The sequence below is a fragment of the Drosophila kikkawai genome, chromosome X (genome assembly GCF_030179895.1).
Source record: "Drosophila kikkawai strain 14028-0561.14 chromosome X, DkikHiC1v2, whole genome shotgun sequence".
NCBI lineage: Eukaryota > Metazoa > Arthropoda > Insecta > Diptera > Drosophilidae > Drosophila > Drosophila kikkawai.
In genome coordinates this window covers 29,493,562-29,521,561 of record NC_091733.1, presented here as the reverse complement: position 1 = coordinate 29,521,561, position 28,000 = coordinate 29,493,562, and the positions used below count along the sequence as shown (strand labels likewise).

General features: G+C 38.1%; 4 protein-coding genes across 5 annotated transcripts in view; 3 read left to right on the top strand and 1 right to left on the bottom strand.

Moving 5' to 3' along the window:
* Positions 1 to 6,503, bottom strand: Pp2C1 (protein phosphatase 2C). Its single transcript, XM_017168774.3, has 3 exons — positions 4,797 to 6,503; positions 2,948 to 3,395; positions 1 to 2,878 (listed from the first exon to the last, which is right to left on the bottom strand). Exons 1-3 carry the CDS (start codon positions 5,677 to 5,679, stop codon positions 118 to 120), a joined length of 4,092 nt encoding a protein of 1,363 aa, XP_017024263.1. The 5' UTR covers positions 5,680 to 6,503; the 3' UTR covers positions 1 to 117.
* Positions 6,504 to 7,439: 936 nt separating this feature from the next.
* ctp (cut up) lies at positions 7,440 to 19,505 on the top strand. The gene is given in 3 exon segments (XM_017168743.3): positions 7,440 to 7,594; positions 10,648 to 10,872; positions 18,468 to 19,505. Coding segments are annotated over 2 exon segments (771 nt in total). The 5' UTR covers positions 7,440 to 7,594; positions 10,648 to 10,764; the 3' UTR covers positions 19,131 to 19,505.
* A 2,739-nt stretch (positions 19,506 to 22,244) lies between these two features.
* Positions 22,245 to 24,941, top strand: Pdha (Pyruvate dehydrogenase E1 alpha subunit). 2 transcript variants are annotated; one of them, XM_017168823.2, is made up of 5 exons: positions 22,245 to 22,516; positions 22,651 to 22,818; positions 23,356 to 23,920; positions 23,985 to 24,307; positions 24,383 to 24,941. In XM_017168823.2, the coding sequence occupies exons 1-5, from the start codon at positions 22,457 to 22,459 to the stop codon at positions 24,563 to 24,565; spliced, it is 1,299 nt and encodes a 432-aa protein (XP_017024312.1). In that variant the 5' UTR covers positions 22,245 to 22,456; the 3' UTR covers positions 24,566 to 24,941. The 2 variants fall into 2 exon arrangements, with proteins under 2 accessions (XP_017024312.1, XP_017024313.1); XM_017168824.2 differs by having other exon boundaries at positions 22,247 to 22,516; positions 22,750 to 22,818.
* A 1,342-nt stretch (positions 24,942 to 26,283) lies between these two features.
* Proc-R (Proctolin receptor) overlaps positions 26,284 to 28,000 on the top strand; it is a 35,025-nt gene continuing 33,308 nt past the window's right edge. The window contains exons 1-2 of the mRNA XM_017168629.3: positions 26,284 to 26,393; positions 27,002 to 27,262. The gene's annotated coding sequence lies outside the window, so the exon portion shown is untranslated. The remainder of the gene's footprint in view (positions 26,394 to 27,001; positions 27,263 to 28,000) is intronic.

The following is a 28,000-nucleotide window of genomic DNA, read 5'->3' as shown; positions in this document are numbered from 1 at the left end:
TTTTTCTTTTACATTTCAATTTTTATAGATTTTCCGTTGCTTGGGATTTGTACTTGCAAGTTGCTCGCTCATTTTTATTATTTTTTTAATTTTTAAATTACTTTAGGGTTTGTTTTTTTAGCGGCGTCGCGTGGCTCCACTTGCTAGCAATCCAGCGCCACCTCCAATGCCTGCTTCTGTTAATCCTGCTCCTGCTGCGGCTCCTGCTCCTCCTCCTGCTGCTGCTACTGCTGCTGCTGCTGCCGCCGCTGCTCGACTGCGTGCACTGTAACAACTGATGGCCGTCATCATGCTTCCACCGCCACTGCCATTACTGCTGCTGCTTCTTAGAGACCACCGCTTGTTGAGATGATCTGCTGCCGCCGCCAGTGCCGCCGTGTATGCTCGGGTACCTATGGCCAGCGTGGGCACTGAGGCATTTAGCTTCTTGGGCGAGGGTGGTGGCCTGGCCGAAATGGCTCCTCCATTGCAGGCTTGAAGGCGCGTGGCAACACCAGGTGCACTTAAGTTGCTCCTACGCAAGCTGCGTCTCTGCTCTCGATCGTTGTGAACTCGTTTCAGGCGTCTCGAATTGGAGGTGGTGTTGCTTCCGCTGCTGCTGCTGCTCCTGCTGCTGTCGGGATTAGAGTTAACACGCGTTGTGCTGGCTGCGGCATTGACTCCACTTGGACCCACAACAACAGCTGGCGGTGTTCCTGGGACATTTCTGGTCCGCAGCGTACGCTTGGTTATGTCATGGCCCAAAGCCAGATTGCAAAGACTGCTACGCAGCTGACGCTTGCTAACGCTGGCGGCGCTGGCACTCAAGCTGTGACTGTGGCTGCGTCGGGTGGTCATGCCCGTGGAACTGGCAGCCGTGGAACTGGCAGTACGACGACGATTTGCAGGTGTGACTGCCACGGCCGATGAAGGCTGAACTGGTCCTACTCCTCCGCCACCCACACGATCTATGGTATTAGTGGAACCACTAGCTCCTCCTCCAACTCCTCCTACTCCTCCACTGCTACTACTGCTATCACTATAGGCCACAATGGCGGCGGCACTGGCATTGATAAAGGATTTGGGTTTGCCATGCTTAAAGATCTGACGGCGACGCGTCTGCATGTGCTGATGATTCTCATTGGGCACATTGCGATACCGTCGCATTTGACGGATTCGTGGCTCGAGGGCTTCCCCGACACCAGGATTGGCCACAACCGGTGAGATTTCAACCTGTTCTTGCAGCTTCTGAATCTGTTCAAAGATGTAGTGCACAGCATGGGCATCTTCTTTGCGTATTTCAGCCACAGTTTCTAGGACAGCAGCCAGGCCTTGTGTCACTTCTTGGATCTTTGCTTGCTCCGGTTCGGGTGTTGCTGCTGCTGCATCTATTTGTTCCATTTGCCGCGTTGGTGTTGCCGGCAATGTGGAACTGACTTCATTGTCCTGCAGCTGCTCCTGATCCACATCCATCTCTATGCTGTCCGTGACTTTATCCACATGGAGTCCTTGGTGCTGGGTTGTAGCCCAATGGTTAGACGTGTAACCAAAGTCCTGTTGACCTGAACTGCTGCTGGCCACCTCCATTTGGAGCTGTTCCTGGTGATGTTGATGTTGTTGCTGCTCCTGTTGCTGCTGTTGCTGTTGATCCTGTTGCTGTTGCTCTTGTTGCTGCTGCTGCTGTTGCTCCTGTTGTTGCTGCTGCTGTTGCTGCTGCTGTTGCTGTTGCTCCTGTTGCTGCTGCTGCTCTAGAGCCACTTGCTCCTCTTCAGCACGCTCCTGCTGCAGCAAGGCATCTAGTTCAAGCAGCTCTGCAGGCTGTTGCCATGCCTCCGCCGCCGCCACCTGAGGCTGACTCTCCTGTTCCCGTTCCTGCTGCATCTGTTCGCGTCTCGTTTCCAGCTGGGTAAGAGAGTAACCCTCCTGCTGTTGATAGTGCTGCTGCTCCTGGATTATCTCCTGCATGCTGCGATCCACCACAACGGATGGGGAATGTACAGAAGATGGGCTGGATGCAGCTGCTCCCGCCGCCGCCTCGGCTGCCGCTGAACGAGAACGTGCCGCCTCCAGCTCCTCCTGTTCATTTAGCAGGGTATTATAGGATTCGGCAAAGCTATAGCTACTCTCCAGATGCTGCTCCAAATCGTTATTTGCTGCTGGATTCGTTGCTGCTGCTGGCGGCACTGATGCTATGGAGTTGGCATATATGGCGCACATATCCAATACTGGTCTCTCCTCATCGGGTTCAGGATCGGGTTCCAGTTCAGTTTCACCATTCCACGTGGATTTGCGCCTAAACAAGCTTTGTTCTAGTTTATGATTCACCTCCAAAGGTTGCTTCTGCTCCTCCTCATCGTCCTCCTCGGGCTCATCCTCATCCTCATCGGGTGTATCCTCATCCAAGGCAAAGTAATCAAAGTCACGATAGGCTTCCGGTGGCAAATGACGCTTGGCCAAGGCACTGTATGGCGTATCCAGGACATATTCATCCTCCTCAATGACACTCAGATGCGGACAATTGTTTTCGATATCCACAGGTGCATCTACATCATCCTCATCATCCTCACACTCCTCCACCTCTAGCAGCAGCTCAACATCCATGTCGGGATCACGGGCTAAAGCAGACTGAGCTGCTGCTGCTGCTGTCTGGGATTGATGAGAGGAGGCTGTAGCCGCCGCCGCCGCCGGTGTTAGTATCACAGTTACCACGGACGTATTGTCCGCCCGCATCTTCTTTGAGGCCCAGGTCTTGAGAGCCTGATCCACCAAAGCCTTGCTGGGATTCATAACGTCCTGCTCGTTGAGTATCTCGCCAATAAGATGCTCTTTGCGTACACTGTCCACCGCCTCCTGGGCGGTAACCACATTCCACAGGCCGTCGGTGCCAAAGATAAGGCATCTGCAGGTTAAAAATTAAATATATAAATATATAATTAATTCTGTATGAAATTTAAAGGGAAAAACTCACCTAAATGTATTGGGATCTATTTTGACCACCTTAACATCGGGATCCGGACTGACCACAAACTCTTTGCAGCGGGAATTATAGCTCCAGAGATCGCCCAAGGATCGAGCCACCGCCAAAAAGGGTATATCATCGACCACGGTTCGGCGACGGATCGGTCCACGATGCATTGGATCTCTGGGTCGATTCCATACCACACGGGGTACACCGGATTTAATGGCCACATTGCCACCGGAACGCTGGATGCGCATCTTTTCCGCCATCGATTCCGGTTTATGATCCGTGGTCAATTGACGGGCCCGCCAGTTGCGTTCACCCTTGTTCTGGTAGCCCAGGACGATGCCAGAGTCGCCGACATGGCCTATATAAATCTTTTCGCGACGCATAAAGGCCACTGTGGCGGTGGTGCCAGCGGTGCTCAGGTGTCCATTGGCAGTGCGGGGCCATTTTTCTAAAAGAAAATTTAAAAATTAAAGGTTATTATGAGTTTTGGGGGTTTTGAGGTGGAAATTAGATGTATTTTTTTAGATTTTATCTAAAAATAAATTAAATTAAAAATAATTCTATAATTTCAGCAAGAAATCCATTAAAAAATGTGTAAATTTTTTAGTTTATAACAAAAAATTTGGCAAAAAGGGTATATTTTTAGATTTTAAATCTATATATTTTTAGATTTTAAATCTAAAAATATTTAAAATTAATTAATTTATTTTGTTTTAAGTTTAAAAAAATATATCTATAAATTTGTTTTTAAAGTAATATTTTTAAAAATTATAATAATATAAAAAATAAATTTCCTACAGTGAAATAAAATAATAATTTCATCATATTATGAAATAACATTTTCCTGCTAGTTTTTTTAAATCAATAAAACTTTCGGTATTTTGGCGCTACAAAATGGTCAGGCATTATCTTCAAGAGAAAACAGCAACAAAAAATATCAAAACATGTTTAAATATTGATATTTCTCACACGCACACACATGCATGGGCATGTCTATTTACATGTATCTGGCATCCCTTGAATTTCTGGTGTTTCTTTCTTCGTTTTTTTGTTGTATTTAGTCATGGCAAAGAGGAAATGGGCACACATTTATTTTCTCTCCTCTTCAGTGCCTCCCATTCTCTCTCTGTCGTTTCGAAACGCCTTCATGAGTTCGCGCCACCATTCTATATGGTGGTCCTGCTCTAACGCATGGCTAGAGACCGCAGCGGGGTTGCCAGAGTACAGCCTTTAACGGGAGTACAGCCATATGGCAAGCCCATGGAATATTCCACTCGCCCAGCGATAACCGCCGCTGTATGTGTGTGTGTGTGCGAGAGTGGGCAGACAATAGAGATGAGCGGTTGAGCGATGGTTGAGTCACCGCGCGCCACAGCGCACACGGTTGCATAATTGACTAGAGGTGGGAGAGTGATGGCTGCTGCTTTTATGGGGTCACTTTAATTTTTTTTTTTTTTTTGTTGGTGGGGGGGCTCTATAACGGGGGATTTACCAGGTTTGGCAAATCAGCAAGTGTAGGTCTGTGCACTTCCGATGGGGCGCCTAAATCAAAAGTCGTGCGTGACTGACTACAAGGTGCAGCGGCAGCACATCGCTAACGGACATTTGAACTGTTTAAAATTTAACGTGGGGGAAAAATACAAATACAAAATGGTGAATTTTCAATGGAAAATGTTGAAAACGCGTCCTATTTATACTTGTTTTGCCTCTCAGAGGGGGTTTCAATGAATCAGTTTTGTATTTTTAGTATTTTACTGAACCTCCAGACTCTGGGTGTTATTATTTTACTATATCCAATTATTTATAATTAATTTATTTATACAATATTGAAGGCTAAGGAGGAGCTCACCTTGTTCTCGCCACATGGCGAAATGTGTGGCAATATATCCTTCGCGTATAGCTCGCAGCACATCCTCGTCATGATCCGACCAGAACAGCTTCTGCTTGACAATCTCCAGCATTAGGTGCTCCTTGGCAAATAGGGCCGCCTCGGGGCCACCGTGGCCGTCGTAAATGCCAAAGAACGCGTATTCCAGCTCGTGTGTAAGCGGTGATTCTTGATAGGCAACGGAGAATTGATCTTCCATGTACTTCCTGCCCCCTTGGCTGCACTGTCCCGTTACGCGCATATTAACACCCAATGTGGAGCAGGGCGAGGGATTGGAAGCGGGGCTGGTTGGTGAATTTGAATTGGATCTGCCGGTGCTAGACTCGGTATGCTGCTGTGATCGTGGATGCCGGCGTAGACGGGATTGTACGGCGCCACCGCCCCGAGATCGAGGTTGTTCCGGCTCCCGTTTCTTTTGGTTCAAAGGCCTCGCTGGTGCTTCCGCCGCTTCCACGTCCATTTCCATGCTTCGAGGCGGCGTAGTGTTTCTCGCCGGCGCAACAACAACAACACTGCTGGCATCCAGTGCTGGATGGCATTCACCGTTGCTGCTGCTATGGGAAGTGGAGGACGATGACAATGGCTGCTGCTGCTGCTGCTGTTGTTGCTGCTGATGATGATGGTGGGGACTAACGGTAGCAATGCGGGGCGTTGCGGCATCCGCATAGTAGTTAATAATATCGTATTCCACACGGGTCACATCCTGCTCGCCGCCGTTAGGTGCCGTTGTTTCCTTTAAACGCACCACCGTTCGTTCAATGGCCGACTTGATGAGGCATCTATTGGTGTTGGTAGTGGTCTGGATCTGGGTCTGGTTGCTACTGCCGCCTTTTGCTGGCAACATTGTCTTAATTTGTGTTGTGTTTTTGTTTATGTTTTTGCTGCTGCTGCAGCTTCTTCTTCTTGTTGTTCAGTTTCGGCTGCTCTTCCTCTTCCACAGCCCGTTTCCAGTTGTTGTTGCTGCTGGTGCTGCTGCCTTCTAAACGTCTCGCAGTGTTGTAATTTCCGATGACATTTGGCACTCTCGCACACGTACATCAACACGAAAAAAAAAATACAAAATATACAAGAGGGAAAAGCGTACAACAGGCGCGCGTCTAGCCGTCTCGCTCTGTCAGCCAATGCGCTGCCTTTGCCGTGGCTGTTAAAGTGAGATGACTATACACACACACAGCACTCTTCACTATACAATACTGTGTTTGTGTGCGTGTGTTTCCAACGTATTTACGTTCGCCTACTCTGTGTGTGTGCGTGCTCCATCTAGCGCCGTTCCTCTTGTTGTTGTTGCTGCTGCTGTTGCTTATGTTTAGTATTTTGTATTTTGTAAAATCGCCGCCAAAATTTTCCTGCTGCCTTTTTCCAAAATCAAATGTTGTTGTGAATCCGAAAGCTGTCTTCCTGGGGGGGCGGGAACATGGGCTTGCAGCAGAGAGAGAGCCGAGGTACACGGAGATAGAAGAGTAAAGAGTCAATGCCAGCTGTGGGGCGCGCAGTTTCACCTTGATGATTCGTTGTTTGTCAGCATTTTCGTTGCGATTCGGGGAATTTCGCTTTTGACATAGATTGTTTCTGTCGAGCGCGTTCACATTCACACACAGACAACAAAATGCACGGTAAATTGTTAACAAAAATCGTTGGAAAAAAATAAGACGAGAAATCAAATAGAAAGCAAGCGTGCGACCGTTTTGAAAGTAGAAGGAAAATACCGTTTTGAGCAGTACAGAAAAAATACTAAAGCCAAGGCTTTCGGTGGCTAATCGATAAATAATGAGGGTATTCCCTTTGAAAAAATTGAATAATTGTATTACTCAATTAAAAATATTAGTTAAATCTTAAAAAAAAATACACACTTTATGAGGCAATAATTTAATTTCTGTTATAATACACATTTTGAAATATTTTTCATACAAATAAATACCAAATATGCATAACTTATAAAATAGCTGATACTATGAAAATGCCTAAATTGGTAATATACTTTGCCGATATTTTCATAACAAAATAAATAAATAAAATACTTTTAAATATGTATTATTTATAAGTTATGTAATATTTATAAGTTTTAAATTTACCAAAAAAATAAGTGGAACTTGTTTATAGTTTCGCGTGTCATATCTTTGAGACGGAAAGTGTTCGATAGTTTTTCAAAAATAAATTTCTAATTAAATGTAAAAGGGTTACTGAAGTCAATTTGTACTATTCAAAATTGCTTCTATTAAGCATTCTTAATTTTGTTAATGTTTAAACATTTTATTTAATAATTTTACTTTCCGCCCAGCTGTCTTTATCGCAAGCAACTCTGCCGATTTCCCCGGCATCAGAGATGCTCGATCCCAAAAACTTGCTATCGAATAGGTAAAAGTGGTCATCAAATGGGGTTAATTGTCAGAAAAATATTAATTTTCTTGAAAATTAATAAACAATTATCAGTGCCTTGCCCTAAGGATCGGTTTTCGTAGGCTACAATTTAGTCCCGGCCACCCGGTGTCCGGAATTCCACAGCAATCGGCAAACCGATAGCTGGCGGCCGCACAACGCAGCTGCCAGACGCCGCCCGCCAGACGCGGCCTGCCAGACGCCGCCCGGAGCCAGCCAATCAGCGCCGCGTGCGACTGGCTTGTCGGCGACTGTCGCCTTCGATCGAATCCGTCGGACAGTTTACCAAAACCAACCAAAGCGCCCAGTTACCCAGTCAGGCCGACGTGCTACACAAATCAATTCCAGTCCCATCCAGGCGAACACGACGAGTACGCTTAGCGGTAAACACAGCACTCCCACACACACAGTACCACGTACAAGAAACATATATGGGAATTTTTTCGCATCGCTCCGGTTTCCGAATTTCCCCAAATTCGCCAAACGAATCATACATTTTTTTTCACGTTTCGTTCTCCCCCCCCAAAGTTCTGTTCTAAAAAAATGCAAAAAGCCGCGGCGTGCTAAATTTGTATTGCGTGCAAGATTGCTACCAACAAAAAAAAAAGAAGAAAAGAAAAAGAGGAATGGAAGAATATAAAAGGAGACACCAACACACTCCCACACACAGAAGCCGCTAATACATTTGCAGTTTTTTTTTTACATATTTTTTTCGCTCGTCATATTTGCATTTTGAAGTTTGAGATATTTTATTAGACATTTTGGTGACAGCTGTTGAACTCTGAACACGAAACGGGAAAAAATCGTAAACGAAAAGTGTGTAAACTTCCCGCGCAATGAACGGAAATTAGAGGTAAGTTAAACTGCATAGAATAATGGATGAAAGAAAGAACAAAAAAAAAAAAACGTGTGTGAATGTACTGTGAATGCAAGTTGTGCAATTTTAATTATGCGAAAGTTCCCACATATCGGCGACCGGAATCTGCATAAATAATGGTGAAGCTATTTTCTGATTTTTTGTATGTGTATAAATTTTTTTTTTTTGTGAAGCCGGAGGCGTAGAAATCAAGTTTTCGGGTTGACGTCATGTCACCAGGTATAATCATGAATGTTTCGGCATTTCGGCATATTTGGTCAGCAATTTCCGCTTCAAGTTCTCGGGAACTTTCGAAAATGCAAAATTAGAGACGGTGCCCCGAAAAAAGGCTCATCTGTCAAGTTTGGCAGAGTGCTAATGAATGGAGTGCCCGCGGCGGATAGAAGGGGGTTGTGTGGGGGGAAAAGCTGGTCAAAATTAGGCGAGCATCGTTGCAGGGGGAAAAATCGCGGGTTTCCAATTGCACACACACACACAGACTGACACACGCGCGCACATGGACATGGGGAAATTCAATTACCCTGCGTGTGTGTGTGTGTGCAAAGAGCATTGCATACTTGCAGGTGGAGGCAGGTCCACTCTGCATCTCTCTCAGTCTCTCACTCTCCATCTCTTTGCGCTGTCAGCCCGTCATTTATAATTTCATTTTCACTGCGAAAGAACAAGAGTTTTGCGCTCCTCTTTTATCATAAACATAGTTCCTGGCCCCCTCCAACCCCTTCGTTCTATCGCCTGCTTAACTGTCAATATGCAGTTTCTAATTGACTTCATCAGAAGAAGAGGATGAAAAAGCATCATCAGAAGCAGAAGCAGCAGCAGCATAGCCATCTCTCTCTCACCCACTCCATTGCATTTGGCCACCTGTCAACTGTATTCAGCTCTCCTCTCCGCCTCGTTAGACAGTTGCCGTTGCCTGTTCCCGTTATGATTTGTCTGTTCTGCCTTGCACTTTACTGTCAAACGTCAAATACACGAACCGGGGCGAAAACAAAATACACAAGAAAAAGAGCCGGAACTAATTTCAGTTGCAGATAAACTGCGTCCAGATTCAGTAGCTCCAACTTTTGATATTGATAAATTAACGTAAATTGCAAGGAAAGGGAGGGGAGCAGTTCGTTCGGATATTAACTTTGCTGCTTTCCTGTTTACCGTTTTGCTTCTGTTTCTGAAAGGAGTCGCGGAAATTGGTATAATCCAAGGAAGTTGTCATCCAAGAAGTTGTGAAAAAAAAGGTAAATAAGGGGGACATGTAGTTATCAATTTTAAAAATAACAGAAAAATGATGAAAATGATCTTAAATTGATTGATTCTTATCAGTTATAAGAGAAATCTCAATATTTGTCCTGCTCTTCTAGCTTAGTGACAATTTTGATCTCACCTTTCAAGGCTCGACTGTACTTGGCAAATTAGTTTACCCGAAAGGGAATGCGCATGCAAGTTGAAACTGGTTGGAGCTTGCATATTTGCAGTAATTATTTTTTGCTCGTGAGGATTTACAATTTCTCTGCCCTAGTGCTTTATCTCCGGCTTTCTGGTCGCTTTGGTTTTAGCCACTAAATGGGTGGGGGGCTGAATGAAAAGGGGGGGACTAGAGGTTGAGTAGTCGTAGCAACTAAATTTTGGTTGCGGTTGCTGCTGTGCTGCTTTATGCCCCTTTAGGGCGTCCGCCCTTCCGCCCACAATTTCGCCCTTTGATTTTGAGGTTGCAATTGCAAAATGCCAAGCGCACTTAGTGAGCTAGTCCCTCCCCCTTCCCCACCTTTCTCCTCCCTATCTTTCCTTGGCCCACTGTGTGGTTTGCGTTTTGGTATTTAGCCCGTGTTTGCTTTGGCGTTTGTTCTGATCTGATCCTCCCTCTCCCCTCCCCCTTTCTCCCTGCTTTCGTTGTTCGCAACTAATAAGCAATGCCACATAGCAATGCTCGCAAAAGTATGCTACGAAAAATACAAGAAGAGAGCAATTGCAGCAAGGAAGAGAGAGAGAGCCTTGAATTTGAATTAGTTGTTGTTTCGCTGTTGCTTCGCAGCCTCTGTCATGGCCGTACATGTGTCAGTGTGTGCGTGTGTTGTGTGTGGGAGAGTGGGAAGTAAGTGGGCGAGAGCGAGAGAACAATCGCATCTGCTCAAGGCCATGTTGCACTGCAGCTGCCATCTCGCTTCTGCTCCTTCCCGGCTAATTACATATATGCATGCGTTTGTGTGTCTGTGTGTGTGTGTGCATTAATATGTCATTCTGTGGCTCTGATATTTGATTTGTAATATTGCTGCTGCTTGTGTTCTATAATTAAATTGCCAGGCAGCTGCTGCTGCTGCCGCTGCTGCTGATGTTGATGTTGCAGCAACTGGCCCGAAAAAGTATGCAATGCGCCTGCGTTATGTCCGCATGTGGGCGGCTGAACGAACGGCTATGTGTGTGTGTGTGTGTGCGTGTTAACTTGATTGAAAACCCGCTCTTTAATTGAAGAAAACGCTAATAACATTTCTCGGATGCGCTCACCTCTCCCGCAGTTGGTGATGCTCATCCAATTCCCTTTTTCTCTTCTCTCCACTCTCTTTGCAGTTAACACTTGGTGGTGAGGTGCGTACACAGGGTCTCCAAGCTTTCAATACGACACACACATCTCTCCAGTGTATATTTATATTTTGATATAAACGGATCAAACACAAATCAGCTAAAATGTCTGATCGCAAGGCAGTAATCAAGAATGCTGACATGAGCGAGGAGATGCAGCAGGATGCCGTTGACTGCGCGACACAGGCACTCGAGAAGTACAACATTGAGAAGGTAAGTGGAGGAAAGAGTTAAATATTTAATTAAAATTCATTAAAAAATATTAAATAAAACATTTAACAAAATATATAAAACAGGGGTTTTGAAATGTAGAAAAACTTTGAATTAAAACCTAAAAATTAATTTAAAATTATTTTAAATCATATAAAATATATAAAAGAATGTACTGAAAAATGAGGAATAGCTTTAACAATACTGAACAAGTCTGTGAGGGGCTGGCACAACAACAACAACAACAGGTGTTGTGTTCATGCTTCATGGAATAAATGTCCGGCCATTAGATTTTCCAAGAGGAAAAGCCTCTAAACAAACTGAATTTCCAAGAATCTAAATGTATATATTGTGCATACCTTACTATGCACAAGTATCTCTCTAATCAACCTGAAATAAAAGGCTTCTCAAGGCTGAGAGATATTATTTTACATGACAAAAATATATTGAAAATTGTAGACAACCGAGAATAATAAACAACTTGAAATAATGCACCTTTTTGCTAAGAGAAAAATAATTGGAAGTGGGGGGGAATGCAGTGCTAGCGTAACTAAATGGGATTTACACACACACACACACACAGATGACGCTGAAACGTTGTTGCATCTCGGAAAGGCTGAAAAACCTATGGCCAAGAATCGCTGCTGCCCATTTTGCCAGCAAAAATTGTGGTTTTGAACTGCGTTTGGCAATTTCACAATTTTGCGGTTTTAGCCACGATTCCACCCACCCACTAGCAGTTGGGAACTGCGACGCAGTTTTGAGTGCCATCCTATATCCTCCCTTCGCTAGCGGCAGCGCGCAACTCTTTTCACAAACAATCTGCAATATTTCCCCAGCATTTTCCGGGAATTTCTTTTTTTTTTTGTTGTTTGTAATTTTATTACTCCCTGACCTTTGGCCTTATCCTGCAGCTGCATTTTGCATCTCTAAAGGCCATATCTCTAAAGGTTCTTCTCTCTGTGCTTTTACTTTTTCCCCGATTCTCTCTCTTTTTTTTATTAACTTTTGATTCGGAGAAAACGTTGGAAAAGTTGGAATTTTCATTTTAATTAAGCTTTCAATGAATGTATCTTGATTATAAATGTTTTTTTCAAGCTAAAATCGGTTTAAAAATCAAATAAAAGTTAATTAAGCTATTGAGGTATCAAGAATTCAGTTGTATATTTATTTTAAACAATTGAAATTGAGTTTTTCAAAAAGATCCAAGGCAATTTCCCGTCATTAACCTAACCTGCTGTGAAAGTAGCTACCTGACTTGAAGCCAATTTCCCTCAAATTTGGAGGCTGACAAGGGAACGACCGACTACTGACCATCATTAACAGTCGGATGGAGGGGTAAACAACAACTAATAAGCTCTTGATTTAGTCGGCTGCGAATGCAAAGGGAAGAAAAAAACAAAAAAACAAAAACAAAATCAGCCCAGCAATGTCAACAAAGTCCAAGAAATTGAATAATCAATATATGTATTAGGGGGGGATTTGCAATTGAAGGGAAAAACTGTCAAGAAAACACACTACACTAGATAACAAAGAGCTAAAGTTTTAGCTACTTTAAAAGGAAATTTTAGGAATATATATATTGTTATAAATTAAAAACTAAACTAAAATACTAAAATTTAGACTGATTTGCAAATGAAAAGTATGCTGATGGTCAAAGTAAGAGCAGTTAGAAGGACCCTGACTAAGGTCAGTAAAAATGTGTGGGGGGCGGTAGGAAAAAGCTGAAGGAAAAGCCGGCGGAAAAGCTATGGGGGGATGGCCATCAACTATAAGCGGGGGCCTTTGTCAATGCCAATGGCAGAAGACAACACACTGGGACACACACACACACCCACATATACAGATGCAGGGAGAAAGCCCTTGAAAGCGGAGCAAAGTAAACTTGAAATCACAGCGGAAGTGGATAAAAGGCCAGAGGGAGGAGGAGGTGGGAAAGAGAGTCTGCTAATTGAGCAGTAAAAGCGAAATGCGTAAACAGTGAATATCATCAATAAGCAAAGATAATTATACTATATACAAAATTAAAAGGAAGAAAAGAAAGAAAGAGATAAATAAAGAAAAAAAAATCAAAGAAAAAATATATTTTAGTCACTTTAATATATATTTAAATATAAGAAAGTATTAAATAAAAAAATCTCCTTAATTTTGGAGTTTTAAAATCTCTTTTAAAATCTTGATTTAAAATCTTAATTTTGTAATTTAAAATCTCCTTAATTTTGGAGATTTAAATAAAGAAAAAATATCAAAGAAACAAACAATATTTTAGTCACTTTAACAACATTTAAATAAATTATTAATTAAAGAGATTCTCCCCTTTTTCTTGAGATTTAAAATCCTCACTGTATTCTCCAGGACCACGTCCTGAAAGTATGCCACACTTTTTGTTTTTATTTGCACTCTCTCTCCACGGATGCTGTCATTGTGGCAAGAGGGGGGAGAGAGAGAGAAGGTGGTTAGAAAGGTGTTGGGGTGTGGGGGGCAGAATAATACACCCATACAGAGAGAGACACCTGAACCCCATGTCGAGCCTACCTCTTGTTGCTATAAATAAAATATATTCTCCACACACACACACACACACACACACACATACAATCGCACGATTGATTGCCTTTTGTCTTTATTCCTCCCCCCTCTCAGCTCCCTTCTTCTGCGCCACTGCTTATTGCATAATAATAAGTTTGCCATTATTTCTCTCTGTGTGTGTGGGTGCGTTCGTATACTTTGTTTTTTAGGTAATTAAATATGGATTTTTTGTTGTTGTTGTTAGACACAAATTTAATTGCTTAGATGAAAATTGAAAAATTGCCACCGACGACTAATGGAAAATGATAAAAACAGAAAGTGAAAGCAGTAGGGGAAAATTGGGAAAATATGGCAAGACCTTTAACCTTTATGCGACGATGCTGCTGCTGCGGGGCATTGAATATAATTGATTAGAAACAATAACAAAAAAAAAACAAAAAAAAAAAAAAAAGGCAAAATACAAATGAAATTTTGCAAGTTTATTTTGAATCAATAACACTTGACCTGCTAAAAGGGGTAAATGTTGGTTGATATTTAACCTCTTTGCTACTATATTTTTTGGAGCTTTTAAAATTCAAGCTAGCTGACACACTTGGGGTCAAATTAATAGGTTTAAAGATTTTTAAATTTTTTTTAAACTGTTTTTAAATTTGTTTTTAAATTGTAATATTTGCAAAATATTCAAAAATGTTTTAAATATATTGAATTTGCAATATAATTCAAAAATGTTTTAATTATGTTTAATTTGCATTTTTTGATAAATTTAATTTCTAAATTACATTAAAATTTATTAGTAATTTTAGAATTAAAGAAACTATTTAGGAAAATTTTAAATATTTCTAAAATTGTAATAAACTAAATGTTAGGTAAATAAACTGAAAAATATATTGAACTAAAATATATTTAAATGCATTTTTTGTTGATCACCGTTTTTGTGGATTTTTGAATCCAATCACAAAATCGTTGCAAAATGCGGGGAGGGGGAAAAACAATTTTTGGTATCCATTAGATACGCAACTAATACAACTCGCAGAGTGAACTCTGGGGTTTACTTGCTGTTAGGTAGGGGAGGAGGCTACTCGGCTACTCTCACCCCCGCGGGACAGACAAGGGTTAAGCCCCTGGCCCCCACTGTGCTTTTTGTTGAAGGTATATACCTTGTGTATATATTTTTAGAGGCGCGCAACCTTTCAAGCAGCTTAAATCGTATCCATAGGCATTATGTTGCCTCCTCCCCGGTTACGTCTATGTATTTGTATCTGTACACCCTCCAGGTGTGTGTGTGTGTGTGTGTGTGTGTGTGAGCCGCGATTTAAAGGCAAAGCCCTAAATAAGCCAACAAGAGGGCCAAAAAAAAAGAGGAAGGAACGAAAAATAAATTTCCATTTCCAATTCCATTATTTCGACTTAAGTTTTTAAAAATAAATTTAATTAGTTTAATGTTTTTTTATTGGATTTTTTTTTTGCAAAACCCTGTTAAAATAAATAAAACACACATTTTCACATTCAAATAGTTGCCAGTTGATTTTTTTTTTATTATTTGTTTTATTTTTGTCATTTTTGTTGTTATTTTTTTTATTGTCATTTTGTTTTTTATTATCATTTTTTTAATGGGTTTTGTTTGTGATTTTTTGCGTGGCCCCAAAAAAAAAAAAAAAAATGTTTAATCAATATATGCGGGCAGCCAACGAATATTTTGTATGTAAATAGAGATGGGGGGCATGGCATGGCATCGAGTCGCAGTTGACACACATTCATTGCGGATTTTTCTTTCCCCCATTTCCATTTCGAGTTTTTTTTACCAGCTTTTCGTCGCCACTCCTTCAAACATGGCCAAGCATATTTATTGGGGCTCTCTCTCTCTCTCACAGAGGCCTTGGGGATATTTTCCAGGTGTTGTTGCGGTCTAAATGGACAGGGAATTATCCTGCGGTGGTGTGCCGTGCATGAATTACCAGCAGGCACAGTCTCTTCTTTAAGTTTTACTTGGGGTTTTGCAAGAGAAAAAGGGATGCATTTATTTTAAAGTAAAATCTATTTACTTTTAAATCTCAAACAAAATGCAAAATGAATATTTACCTAAAAAAAAGGTGTTAAAATATTAAAGACCCAATCTTGTTTTCCTCATTGAAATACCTTATTTCCTTTCTAAATAAATATAAGAAGGAATCCCCTTTATGTCAATCAAAAATGAAGGAGTTCCTTCATTATTTTCAAAGGAAGCAATCAGTTAGTCCTGCCAAAATGTGTCACTCTCCGTCCGTTGTTGGTTCCCTCTCCTCTGCCTTTAACCCTCTCGCAATTTATATGACCGAAAATTGCAATGTCGGTTTCATTACGCTTACATGTGTTGTGTGTGTGTGTGTGTGTGTTTGGTTGTTGTGTGTGTATATTTATGTGTTCCTTAGTGGCACAACACAACACCACTCCAAGTCACTCACTCGATGGTAACCAACCCAAAACTCACCTTCTTTAACCCCCTTTGTGGGTGTGTGTTGGAATGTTCATTTTCTATATATATATATATAACATTTTTTTTTTGTTTTTGGCGTTGCCAAAACAAAATTCCATGGCATTGCTAGGGAGGGGTGGTTGCATCCCATACCAAACCAAAATTGAATATAAAACAATCAACTTTATATTGTCGTCTGACACGACACGAAAATATACACGCAATAGGCCCCAAAAATATGTGAAAGAAACAAAAAAAAAACCAAAGAAAGAAATAGAGAACAGCTGGAATGACTTAATAGCAACGATCGCTAAAGGATTCCACTACAGTTTTCATACCTTAAGGTGAACCTTATAATTTTCTCTTGGGAAATGGTTTTTTTTTTAAGATTTTCATAGAATTTTTAGGTTTTTTTTTAAACCAAAATTAATATTTATAAGGCAAAAGTCTAGTTTCAAAAGGTTATTTACTTGCTTAGGGAATAGGCTTACATTTTGCAGTATTTAAACTTATAATTCTCAAGTACGAATTCAGCAACAAACTGCTTAAGGTTGTTTAGCTTGGAAACAAGTTTATACTTGTTTAAAATATTGCTATAAAATCACAAAAAAAAAAAAACCTTAATTATTAGAAAAAAAATATATTATAAATAGCTTAAAAAATAAATGTTTAATTTATCAAGGCCTTACTGTATAATGCGGAACTGATGACAACAACTTTACAACTAAAGAATAGCCAAAAAAGAAGGAATTGGATAATGGCACTCAACTAAATCAGCTTTATATTGTTTTTCTTTTATTATTATTTTTAGTTTTTTTTTTTTTTTTTTATTATTTTTCTTCTTTTGTTCTTTATGTTTTGTCCTGTTTGTTTTTATTTTTTTTTTTTTGAGGTTACCGGGTTAAGTTTATGACTTTGCACGCATTCGCCTTGCAATAAGCAAGGGGGTGGTGGCACAGGGTTGGGTTTTGGGTAGGGGTTAAACCCACGCCCCTTTTCGTTGACTAAATGAAATCAAGCCAAAGTGTGGCGCCCCAAAAGTATGGCAAAAGTAAAAACTTTCAGATTGCTTTAACTTTTGTGCCTTTTTTTTGTAGCTAAAAAGAAGAACGTAGTTTTGGGGGCTGCAATAATTGGATGAAAGTAGTATGTAAGTCATCTGTTGTTATTAATTTTAAATGTTTTAATTAGGAAAAAGGAAACTTAAATGATTTAAAGGAAATTTTAGTACCCTTTAAAGTAGGCTATATAAAACAGCTCTCTTGTATTTGTGTGACCTCCATAGTATTTTTATAATATCTATGCGGGTTATTTGTGTTGTTGGTGCTGCTGCGGCGGCTGCTGCTGCGTGTGTGTGTGTGTTTGCGTAACCCTGGACTTAGCCGCCAAAAACGGCTGACAATGACCTTTGACATTTGCCACACACCCAACTAAAACTGCAATGGTTTCTATACACTACTTACTTGCTTGTCACCACCACCCTCTTTTCACTGTCTTTCTTTTTTTTTCTATTTGTAACCCTTTTCAGACTTTTTAGCCTCTCTTTAGCTTTGCTTTTAACCTCTCTTACCCTTTTTAAGCCATCTTTCTAGCCATTTTCCTCTCCCCTGCCTTTAAAAGTCTTGTGGCTTGGCGGTTTGGGGGTTAGGGGTTGGTGAAGGGTTTTTGTGGGATGCAAACATACATAATTAGCTTTGCCTCAAAAAGCCGGCCTTTAATTTCCATCAAATTGCTTAATGCGAAACATACTAGCCGTGAAACAACAACAAGAGGAACAAGAAGAACAAGAACAATAGCAACACCGCAACAATCATAACTAACTCATTAGCACGGAAAAACTTTTCACCCACCCACGAATCACCTCGTATGGAATTTCCTTTCTCCACTTTTGCCTGCCGCCTGCCGCCTGCCGCCTGCCACTGCCTGCCTCTGTTTTTGAGGTCACAATTTGGGTTACCCTAGTGACAGAGAGAAAGAGTGAGACCCGAGACCTCTTAGGGGGGTATGGGAAATAAAACGAAGACGGCGACTACGACGACGACTGGGGAAATGGGTTTTTCGTTTTGCCATTTTATTGAGTTTGCCGCTCGCCGCTTTGGCGCTAATTTCGAAACAGTTAGCAGCCACTTAAGCATTTGTTTTCGCCCGCTTTGACTCGTTTTCCCCCAAACCCACCTGCCTACCACCCACCCACTCGGTTTCAGTTCACTTATTTGTTGTTGTTATTCTTGGCCATTGCATTTTTTGACAGCTTTATGGAATGTGGCGTTAACTTGTTTGACAATTGGCAGTTGCACAGGGCCAAAAAAAAGGGTGGGAGTTTTTTGTTTTAAGTTGATAAATTAATTTACACAGAAAGATAACAGAATCTAGTGCTATGTAGGGTTTGTATATCGATAGGAAAATCTATGATATATCGAAAAAATATTCTAGATATCGAAAATTGAATTATTAAGTTATTTAGGGTTGTATATCGATAGGAAAATCTATGATATATCGAACCAATTTTCTTGTTTTATATATTTTTAAAATTTAAATTATCGAATTATTTATAAATATTTTCCATTTAAAACAATTAAACTCTTTTCTTAACTTTAAATTTTCTTTTATTTTCCAGGACATTGCCGCCTATATCAAGAAGGAATTTGACAAAAAATACAATCCCACATGGCATTGCATTGTTGGTCGCAACTTTGGATCCTATGTGACACACGAGACGCGCCATTTTATTTACTTCTATTTGGGCCAGGTGGCCATTTTATTGTTTAAGAGCGGTTAAAGTATTGTCGAGTCGGATGAAGTGGTGGTGAGGAGGCTGCTGTTGCAACAGCAGCAACAACAACAACAACAACAACACGAAGAACATGAACATGAACACGTCGAACATAGAGAGGAACAGCATGCAGTTGCATCAATGTTGCCTCAACAACAACAACAGCAGAGGCAATTCAACAACCAACAAAATCAACAACAACAACAGTTACAGGATGCGGAAATGATGACCGATACGCCACAAGAAGAGCAGCAAGATCATCTGGAACAACACAAAAAGCCAGAAGATACACAGGATGATATGGTATTAAACAATGATCAGGAGGATCAGGACGATGACGACGAGGAGGATGAGGAGGAGGAGGATGATGGCGGCACCATTGTGGAGGATAGCGATGCAACCAGTTGCAGCAGTTGTCGCCGTGCGGAGGTTGAAGAACAACAACAACAACACAACCAATCGTCGTGGTTATCACCACCGCCTTTGGCCAAACAAGATGATGTCTAAGAATGCGCTCCTCACACACACACCCACATACAGGGAGGGGAATACCCCTTTTGTAACTTTTTGAGGGTACTCCCTGGAATCTTGTTAAACAGAAAACGAAATCAAGAAATCATAGAAACGCGCTGCATACACTGAAAACAACAAGCGATTAAAAGAAGCTATACCCTAGCAACGACGATCATCATCATTCCCCCATCCTGCTTGCACTCACACACACACACACACACACCAGAAACACTTGATATTTTCCTTAGAATTTGCATTGTTTATTTAATTTTGTCTCGGGACCTACAAATGTATCAATGTGCTGGCGCTTGGTTAGACTTTAACAACAACAAAAAGCGTAATTAAACAATTGTTAACTAGAAATGAAAATGAATTGTATTTTTTATTTTATTTTATTTTATTTTTTGGATTTTCAGTTTTTTTAAATTTCAATTTGGAGCTTAGCAGAGGCAAGAACCACAAAACACACAGACACACACTTACATGGACACATAGCACAGGCAACAACCACCACTACAACCGAACGAGCAACGTAAAGAAAAGCAAAAGAAAAAAAGAGAGAAACAAAAAAAAAAAAATTATAAAAGTAAAAAAAATTGTAAGGACAACTCACATATTTTTCTGTTGGATGGATTATTTATGTGTATTGAACTTGGGCTCTCTCTCCCTTTCTCTCAAGCAGAAAACGAAAAAATAGTATAATGTGAAATTTGCATACACACACAAATACACACACACATGCTCTTCTAATATGGGTACATGCAGAAAAATCTTGATTCGTTTTTTTTTTTATTTAAGTGGTAATTTTCCATATCCATTAGAGAAATTTTCCTTAAAAATTCGTTTTTGAAGAATTACAATTCATAAAATTGGTTTTTCTGTTTAAAAAAATTTCAAACATGTTTCATCTGGTTTCTCTCTGTGTACTTAAATAATGTATTATTCATTGCTTACGAGGAAACACAAAAATCGGTGTGTGTGCTGGACATGGATTTTTACCACCTTCCTTTTCTCACATTTTCTTGCAACAACAACAATAATAATAACAGAAAAGTATTACAACAAATTACAACAACAACAGCAAACAGTATATGTTTTGTGTGTATGTGTATATGTATTGTCCATCCACAGCAGCAAAGTATGCAACAAGAAATTTTTTGTAGAAACTGCAAGCAGTAAAGAAAGTGAAAGAAAGTTGGAGAAAAAATGGGGAAAAATAGCAAAAGAACAACAACAACAACAATCCAATGCAAACAAAATATATTATTATCATCTTGTCGTTTATATAATAAATGTGTGCTATGTGTTTCTTCGAATCGGATTTATGTTATGAAAAACAAAAGAAAATACAGAAGGGAAAACGTAAAAAATACAAGATTTTCAAAAGAGAAATGCAAAAAAATGAACAGAAACCAAGAAACCAAATAAAACAAAAAAAAATATATAAATAAATATATATATATTCATGCAAGAAATACAAATAAAGTAAACATTGGTGTAAATTAAGCAAAAACAAAAAAAAAAACTAAGTAAAATCTACTAAAAAAAAGCTTAATACGTAATTTCCTAAAACAACAAGAACAACCAACATTACACTACCACAACAAAAACACACAAGTACTAACATTTACCGTTATTTTTCACGTACACACACACACACACAAACTGCACCTCTCTCTCTCTCTCTTTGGCTATTGCGTTTTAGATTATTGCTCAGCACGTTTTTTGCGTAGACACAAAACTATTTATGCTAACGGTAAGATACGAACCTCTCTTTCACACACACACACACAAACACCCCCTCACTCCCACTCACTTATGATAAAGAAAAAAAAATTAAGAAAAAACGACAAAAAGACACAAGAAAACATTTTTTTTTTGGTCTTGAGAAGCAAAGGCAGGCGAATTTCTAACGGCAAAGACAAAGAAAAACACACACATGAGGACTTTTGACAAGTGTTTATATACAAATATATATATACATGTGTGTATATGTATATGTATATATACATGCAAATGTATACAATACAAAAAAGAGCATAATTTTTTGTCACAATGCAAAATATTTGTGTGCAAAACCAATTTTTGATGTAACAGAAAACAAAAAACAAAAGAAAACCAGAAAACCGAAAGACAGGACAAAAAGAGAGAGCGATACAGAAGAGTAAAGAGAAAGCTCTTGAGATTTTTTTCCCCCAAGATTTAAGTTTTCAGATTCATTTCTTCATTTATTTTTTTTTTTTTTGCTAATAACTTTTAAAACTCAAATCTTTTAGCTGCCATTTCCAATGAGAAACCAAGAAAAATAATAATAATACAAAAGAAAAACTAGCTTAAAACTTAGTTTATAAACTGTTTACTTGGATTTATTTGTCTATTCTACTTTGTCTAACTCTAATTTACTCGTTACTCGTTGTTTACCTAGTTTTTTTTTTTTTTAATCAACATTACTTAAGTTTTTTGTAAGAGATTAGTGAATTATTGTGAGGTGGTTGAAGCGATAAAATAAAAATTGTGGAGCTATTATGGTGGCAATTTCAAGTAACAATACGAGTAAGAAATGAGAATGCAAAAAACCAAAAACAAAAAAAATAATAAAAATACAAATAAAAAAAAAAACAAAAACAAAACAAAACCAAAATGAGATCTTCAATGTGAAATAAAAAGTACTTCTTTGAAAGCGGGGCTGCGTTTCGGTTGGGCGGGAGACTGGAACTTTCAGGCAGAGAAAAGTAAGTAAAGTAAAGTAAAATTATAATTAAATGTTTTAAGCTGTATTAGTTTTAAATAAAAATTAACTAATTAAAAAACTCTTAAAACTGAAAACTTTTTAAAAATCGATTAAAGGAAACGATAAAAAAAAGATCGATAGAAAATGTAGTGCTGTTAAATGTATACAGAAATATACTAATTATTAAAAGAATTTTTATAAGTTAATACAAAAAATAAAGGGATTAACATTACCAGCTAGGTTTTAATATTGTTATACAGTTTTTATAATTAAAAACTTAAATATAATAAAATAAACACTTAAATTATCAATCTGTAAACCGTTTTAGTATATTTCTTATGACCATACTGCTGGTATTTTCCCACTCACACCACCACGGTCACATCATAGTTGTGCAATATAGAAGTTCATAAACTTGCTGCTTTTTTTTTTAAATTGTTTAACTTGCAACGACGCCCGGCGGTGCGACCGAGACAGCAGTATAGCGTGTGGCAGCTCCAGCAAGCGATTATTTAAGCCAAGATATATTAAATATCTATAGTCCGATTTAGCTCCCCCTCGATATAACCCTCGATTTTCAGCGAACAAAATGTTGCGCACCCTGTCACGCGTTAGCGAATTGCCAATTATTGTTAAGCAACTGCAAAAAGTACGTAATCCAGTAACAAATCTCACCCACTAACATTTTTAATTGTTGTCACTAATTTAACAACAACAACAAAACACACGCACGAACCCAACCAACCAACAACAACAACGACTTAATACAATCAAAACAAATAGCGCAGCCATAACAACAACATCGCCAGCGGAAAGAACAACAACAACAGCTATGGAATGCAACATTGCAGATATTCATCGTCGTTTTTCGGTTTATTCCAGAATGCAGCACAGGCTGGCGTTACGAAAACCAACAATTATGCCACGGAAGCCACCGTTAAAGTGAATCGGGTAAGTAAATTGTAAATATTATCTATTATCTATGCAGAAAAATACCAGAAAGGATTACATAATGCGCTAGCAACTGTTAACTTTTGCGTGCCTGTGTGTGTGTGCGTGTTTGTGCGAGCACGGTGCACAGGGTTGCATTTTAGCCGGTCAAGTTAATTTTGAAATGACAAGGTCACGCATCATCACATCTGTCTTTTTTGTTTTTTGCGTGGCCGCCGCGTGACTGTTCACGCACAAAAATAAAAAAAGCATGAAAGTCGTTATCAGCAAAGGCGATCGGTGATTTTCCCAATGTCTCTCTCTCACTCTCTCTCTCTCTATCTGTCTGTCTTTCTGTCTGTCTTTCTGTCCGTCTCTCTGTTTACCTTAATTCTCACGCTATAAATACAGTTATAAATCAAAGCCTGAACATAAATCAGCTGTTTCTAAGGGAATTATATGGGATCTATGGGATGATCAGCTGTTTCATTGATTTTTATTTTTTTTTAATATTTTTTAAATTTATTTTTAAACCCTCTCTCCCCCTCCCTTTTTCAGCCCTTCAAGCTGCATCGCCTGGACGAAGGACCCGCCGAGGAAGTGAAACTGACCAAGGATGAGGCCCTCCGTTACTACACACAGATGCAAACGATCCGGCGACTGGAAACGGCTGCCGGTAATCTGTACAAGGAGAAGATCATCCGTGGCTTCTGTCATCTGTACTCTGGCCAAGAGGCCTGTGCCGTTGGCATGAAGGCGGCCATGCGGGATGTGGATAATATTATTTCGGCCTACCGTGTCCATGGCTGGACCTACCTGATGGGTGTCTCACCCAGTGGTGTGCTGGCCGAACTGACCGGTGTCCAGGGTGGCTGTGCCCGCGGCAAAGGTGGCTCCATGCACATGTATTCACCGAATTTCTATGGCGGCAATGGCATCGTTGGTGCCCAAGTGCCCCTGGGCACTGGCGTTGCTCTGGCCTGCAAATACAAGGGCAATGGTGGCATGTGCCTGGCTTTGTATGGTGATGGTGCCGCCAATCAAGGACAAGTGTTTGAGGCCTACAACATGGCCTATCTGTGGAAGCTGCCAGTGATCTTTGTCTGCGAGAATAACAATTATGGTTGGTGTTTTTTGAATATTTTATAGATTTTTTTGAAATAATTTAAATACTTTTTTAATGACAGCCATGGGCACTAGCACGGAGCGTGCCTCCTGCAACACGGATTACTATACACGCGGCGATGCTTTGCCTGGCATCTGGGTGGATGGCATGGATGTGCTGGCCGTGCGCAGCGCCACCGAGTTTGCCATTAACTATGTGAATACTGTGGGTCCTTTGGTAATGGAAACTAATACATACCGTTATTCTGGTCACTCGATGTCGGATCCTGGTACGTCCTACCGCACCCGCGAGGAGATTCAGGAAGTGCGCCAAAAGCGTGACCCCATTACCTCCTTCAAGGAGCTGTGCATTGAGCTGGGTCTGCTGTCCGCCGATGAGGTCAAGGTGGGTTTAAAAAATATTTAAAAATTTTAAAATATAAATAATAATTATTAATAATTATTATTATATTTTTTGTAGGCCATTGACTTGAAAGTGCGCAAGGAGATTGATGAGGCCACTGCCTTTTCCAAAACCGATGCCGAGCTGGGTGTTAGCCATCTCTGGACGGATGTCTACTCCAATTGCCTGGAGAGCAAGCTGCGTGGCACCATCTCCTACAATTTGGATCACATCCAAGAGCGCAAGGGTGTCAATCACTAAGCACCTAACGAATTCACACACACAAAAAACAACCCACAACATCAACACCCACAAAACCTAAACAAAAGGCAACTCTAACCGAAAGACAGGACAGACTTAGACACAAGCGAAATCTCTAGCTATTAAGCCGAATGTTTGAAAAGGATGAGAACACCAGATATTGGATGATAAAGAGGAGTATGTACCCCCCCACGTAGTCAACCCAAAAAAGCTTAGCTAAACGGAGGAGCACACCCATATTTGTAGTGTAGCCACAACCACATAACTCACTGGGGAAACTGCATTGGATATTATATTACGAGCGTGTTCAATAATGGATAAAGCCAGGTGTAAATTGTTGAAAATATACTAAAAATAAAATACCTAGAAAAATTAACCAGGCAAGTGTGTTTTCTTGTTTATTTTTAAGATTTAAAAATTGGTTGGAATATTTTCCACTATTTTCTATTTATTTATTTTTTAAATTAATATTTGAGTTATTTATTCAACTAAAATAAAACAAAAAAGTGTGTTTTCTTGTTTATTTTTAAAATTCAAAAATCTTTTGAATTCCTTTCTAATTTTTTCTTTTTAAAATTAAGATTTAAGCAGACTTGACTTATATTCTGATAAAATCGAATGGAAATTTTACACTATTTTCTTTTTATTTTTAAATTAATATTTAAGCAGGCTTGGATTAAATTCTGCAAAATTTTTTTGTAAATTTTATAAAATATTCTTTTTTTTTTAAATTAAGATTTAAGCTGACTTTATTTATATGTTACAAAAATCCTTTGTAGATTTTAGACTACTCTTTCTCTTTCTTTTTACAAATTTACCTCGCTTTCTCCCTCTTTTTGACTTGATTTAACTGAGACAAGGAGCTAAAGGGTCTAAAGGAAAAAGCTCTAGCTGCCGTTTAATAACAAGTTCCAGGACCACCCTAAAGTAGTAATATCCTTAGCTTAAATTTGGCGAAAGTAAAAGCTTTTTTTTTAGTCAAGTCTCAAACAAAAAAATATACAAAATAAAAATACATCAAATTTATTATGGCTTTTTGTAAATTATATATTTTTTTAGACATATTTCAGTTTTTATTTATTTAAAAAAATAAAACAAATATAAAAGAAATTTTTGTTAAATAAATAAAATTTGAAAAATATCTAAGAGAAAAATATGGAATTTATTTAAATTAAAATTAATAAAACTATATTTATTTTTATTTTATTATATTTCTACATTTTATTTTACGCCTAGAAAAACCATGTCGAAAGCTGTGTCGACTGTCAAAAGCTTAGAAGCTAAAATACAAAGCTTCTTCAAATTATGTTTTCTTAAAATACTTAGAAAAAAATTTAAATAAAAACAAATTTAAATTAAAAAAAAAAAAAATCTAGAAAAATGTTAAGTTAAGATATTGAAATAATATTTCATCTCTTTCTTCAGCCTACTTCTTCTACTTCACCTAAACTTTAATTAAAAACTTTGCAACATTTTTGTTTTCTGTGTACTGAAAGCTCTCCCACAGCCACCTGTAAGAGGTCTCCCCTTGTACTCGTCCGCGCTAATCGAGCTGATCGGCAGAGATATGCCCAGAGCCCCCATCCATTTATCATTCGGTTAAATGGCGACCGTGGTAGTACCCGATATGTGTGTGTGTGTATGTATATATATAGCATATATCCGACGATCCGCTGTACCGCCGCGTATCCCATCGTGGCTTCAGTCTCCTCGCGATGCTCTGGCGTTGATCTTCGCCCAATATTTCGAACCAAACCGATCCAAAACGAACCGAACCGATCTTCACGTGCATTCGGGATTTATTTATTTATTTATCGAGAGTGTGTGTGTATGTGTTTTGTAATTAAATATAAATTTAAAAAATAATATATATAAATATTTTTTTATATTTTTTTTGTGAAGTGAAAAAGAAATATATGAAATATATGCCTTAAATATATCTATTAGACTTGGAATTTAGTGAGAAAATAAATGTTTTAAAGGAAAATTACCATAAAAATTAAATTAAATCTATAAAATAATAAAATAAACAATTCAAAACTGAGAATAAAGCTTGGCAAATAAATGGGAATATAAATTTAATTGTGAATTTAAAACAAAATTAAATAAAAAATATATTTTATAATCAAATTGGTTTTTTTTTAAATTTATTTAATATATTATTATTTATTATTTTAATTTATTTGTCAATATTTTTATTAGAAAAGCTTAACGGCAACTGGCAAACAATTTTCCACATTTTAAAATATTTTCTTTATTTTTTCCTGTTGTTTGTATTTTATTTTAGTTTTTGTTTTCATTTTGGGACATACTTGGCCACACAGGAAAATTCATGAGAGCATTTCTCTTTTGCTTTTTAAGTTTTTCTTTTATTTTCTGTCATTTGAATTGTTTTTTTTTGTTCTGAAAATGGCATTTTCTTTGCTTATTTCTCAGTTGGTTTTAAATTATTGACAATTGTGATAGAGCATAAAAAAGGAAACAGAAGGAAATAAACTGGCATAAATATGGCAAATTTTTCTATTAAAACTCATAAAAATATATAAATATAAAAAATAATTCATATTCAACGGTCAAAGGAGGATTATAATTTATGGATATCCTGGTCTGAACGAAAATATATACATATATAATTAGCAAGAAAACGGAAAATCAACTAAAACAAAAACATACAGCAGAACGAGGAGAATATTTCAGGTTTGTGTTTTGAATATACTTTATTTATTTTTATTTAATAAAATAATTGTTTGTTTAAGATTTTGAATAGGTTCTTATGTATTTTCAAATAAAATAGGTATTTGGCTGTTTTTTTTTTAATATATTTTTAATTTTGTTAGACAAAATTATTATGTGGTTTTTAAAATATTTGTATAATTTTTTTCAATTTATATGTACATTTTATTTTATTAAATATTAATATTATTATTTTATTTAAATGAATGTAAAGAATATTTTTAAATTATCTGAAAAATAAATAAATTAAAATATTTTGGAATTTATTTTTCAGATATTTTAAAAACATTCTTTAACATTAATTTAATAAAAATAATATTAATTAATTTAATTTAATTAAAATAATATTTAATTAATTTATTTTAATTAAAGTAATATTTTTTAGAATTTAAAACATTCCCTAGTTTATTTATTTAAATCATAATTTACATTTTAAACATTTTCTTAAGCATTTTAAAATTGTATCTTTAACTTAGAGATAATAAAATAAACTATAAAATATTGTATTTAATTAAAAAATAAATTAAATTAGAGCACCTCTTCTTTCGGATTAGGTTTTATTTTTTTATATTTTTTGTATATTTTTTTATATATTTTTATATTTTTTATATATTTTTATATTTTTTGTATATTTTTTTATATATTTTTTTTATATTTTTTTATATTTTTTATATGTTTTTATTTTTTTTATATTTTTTTATA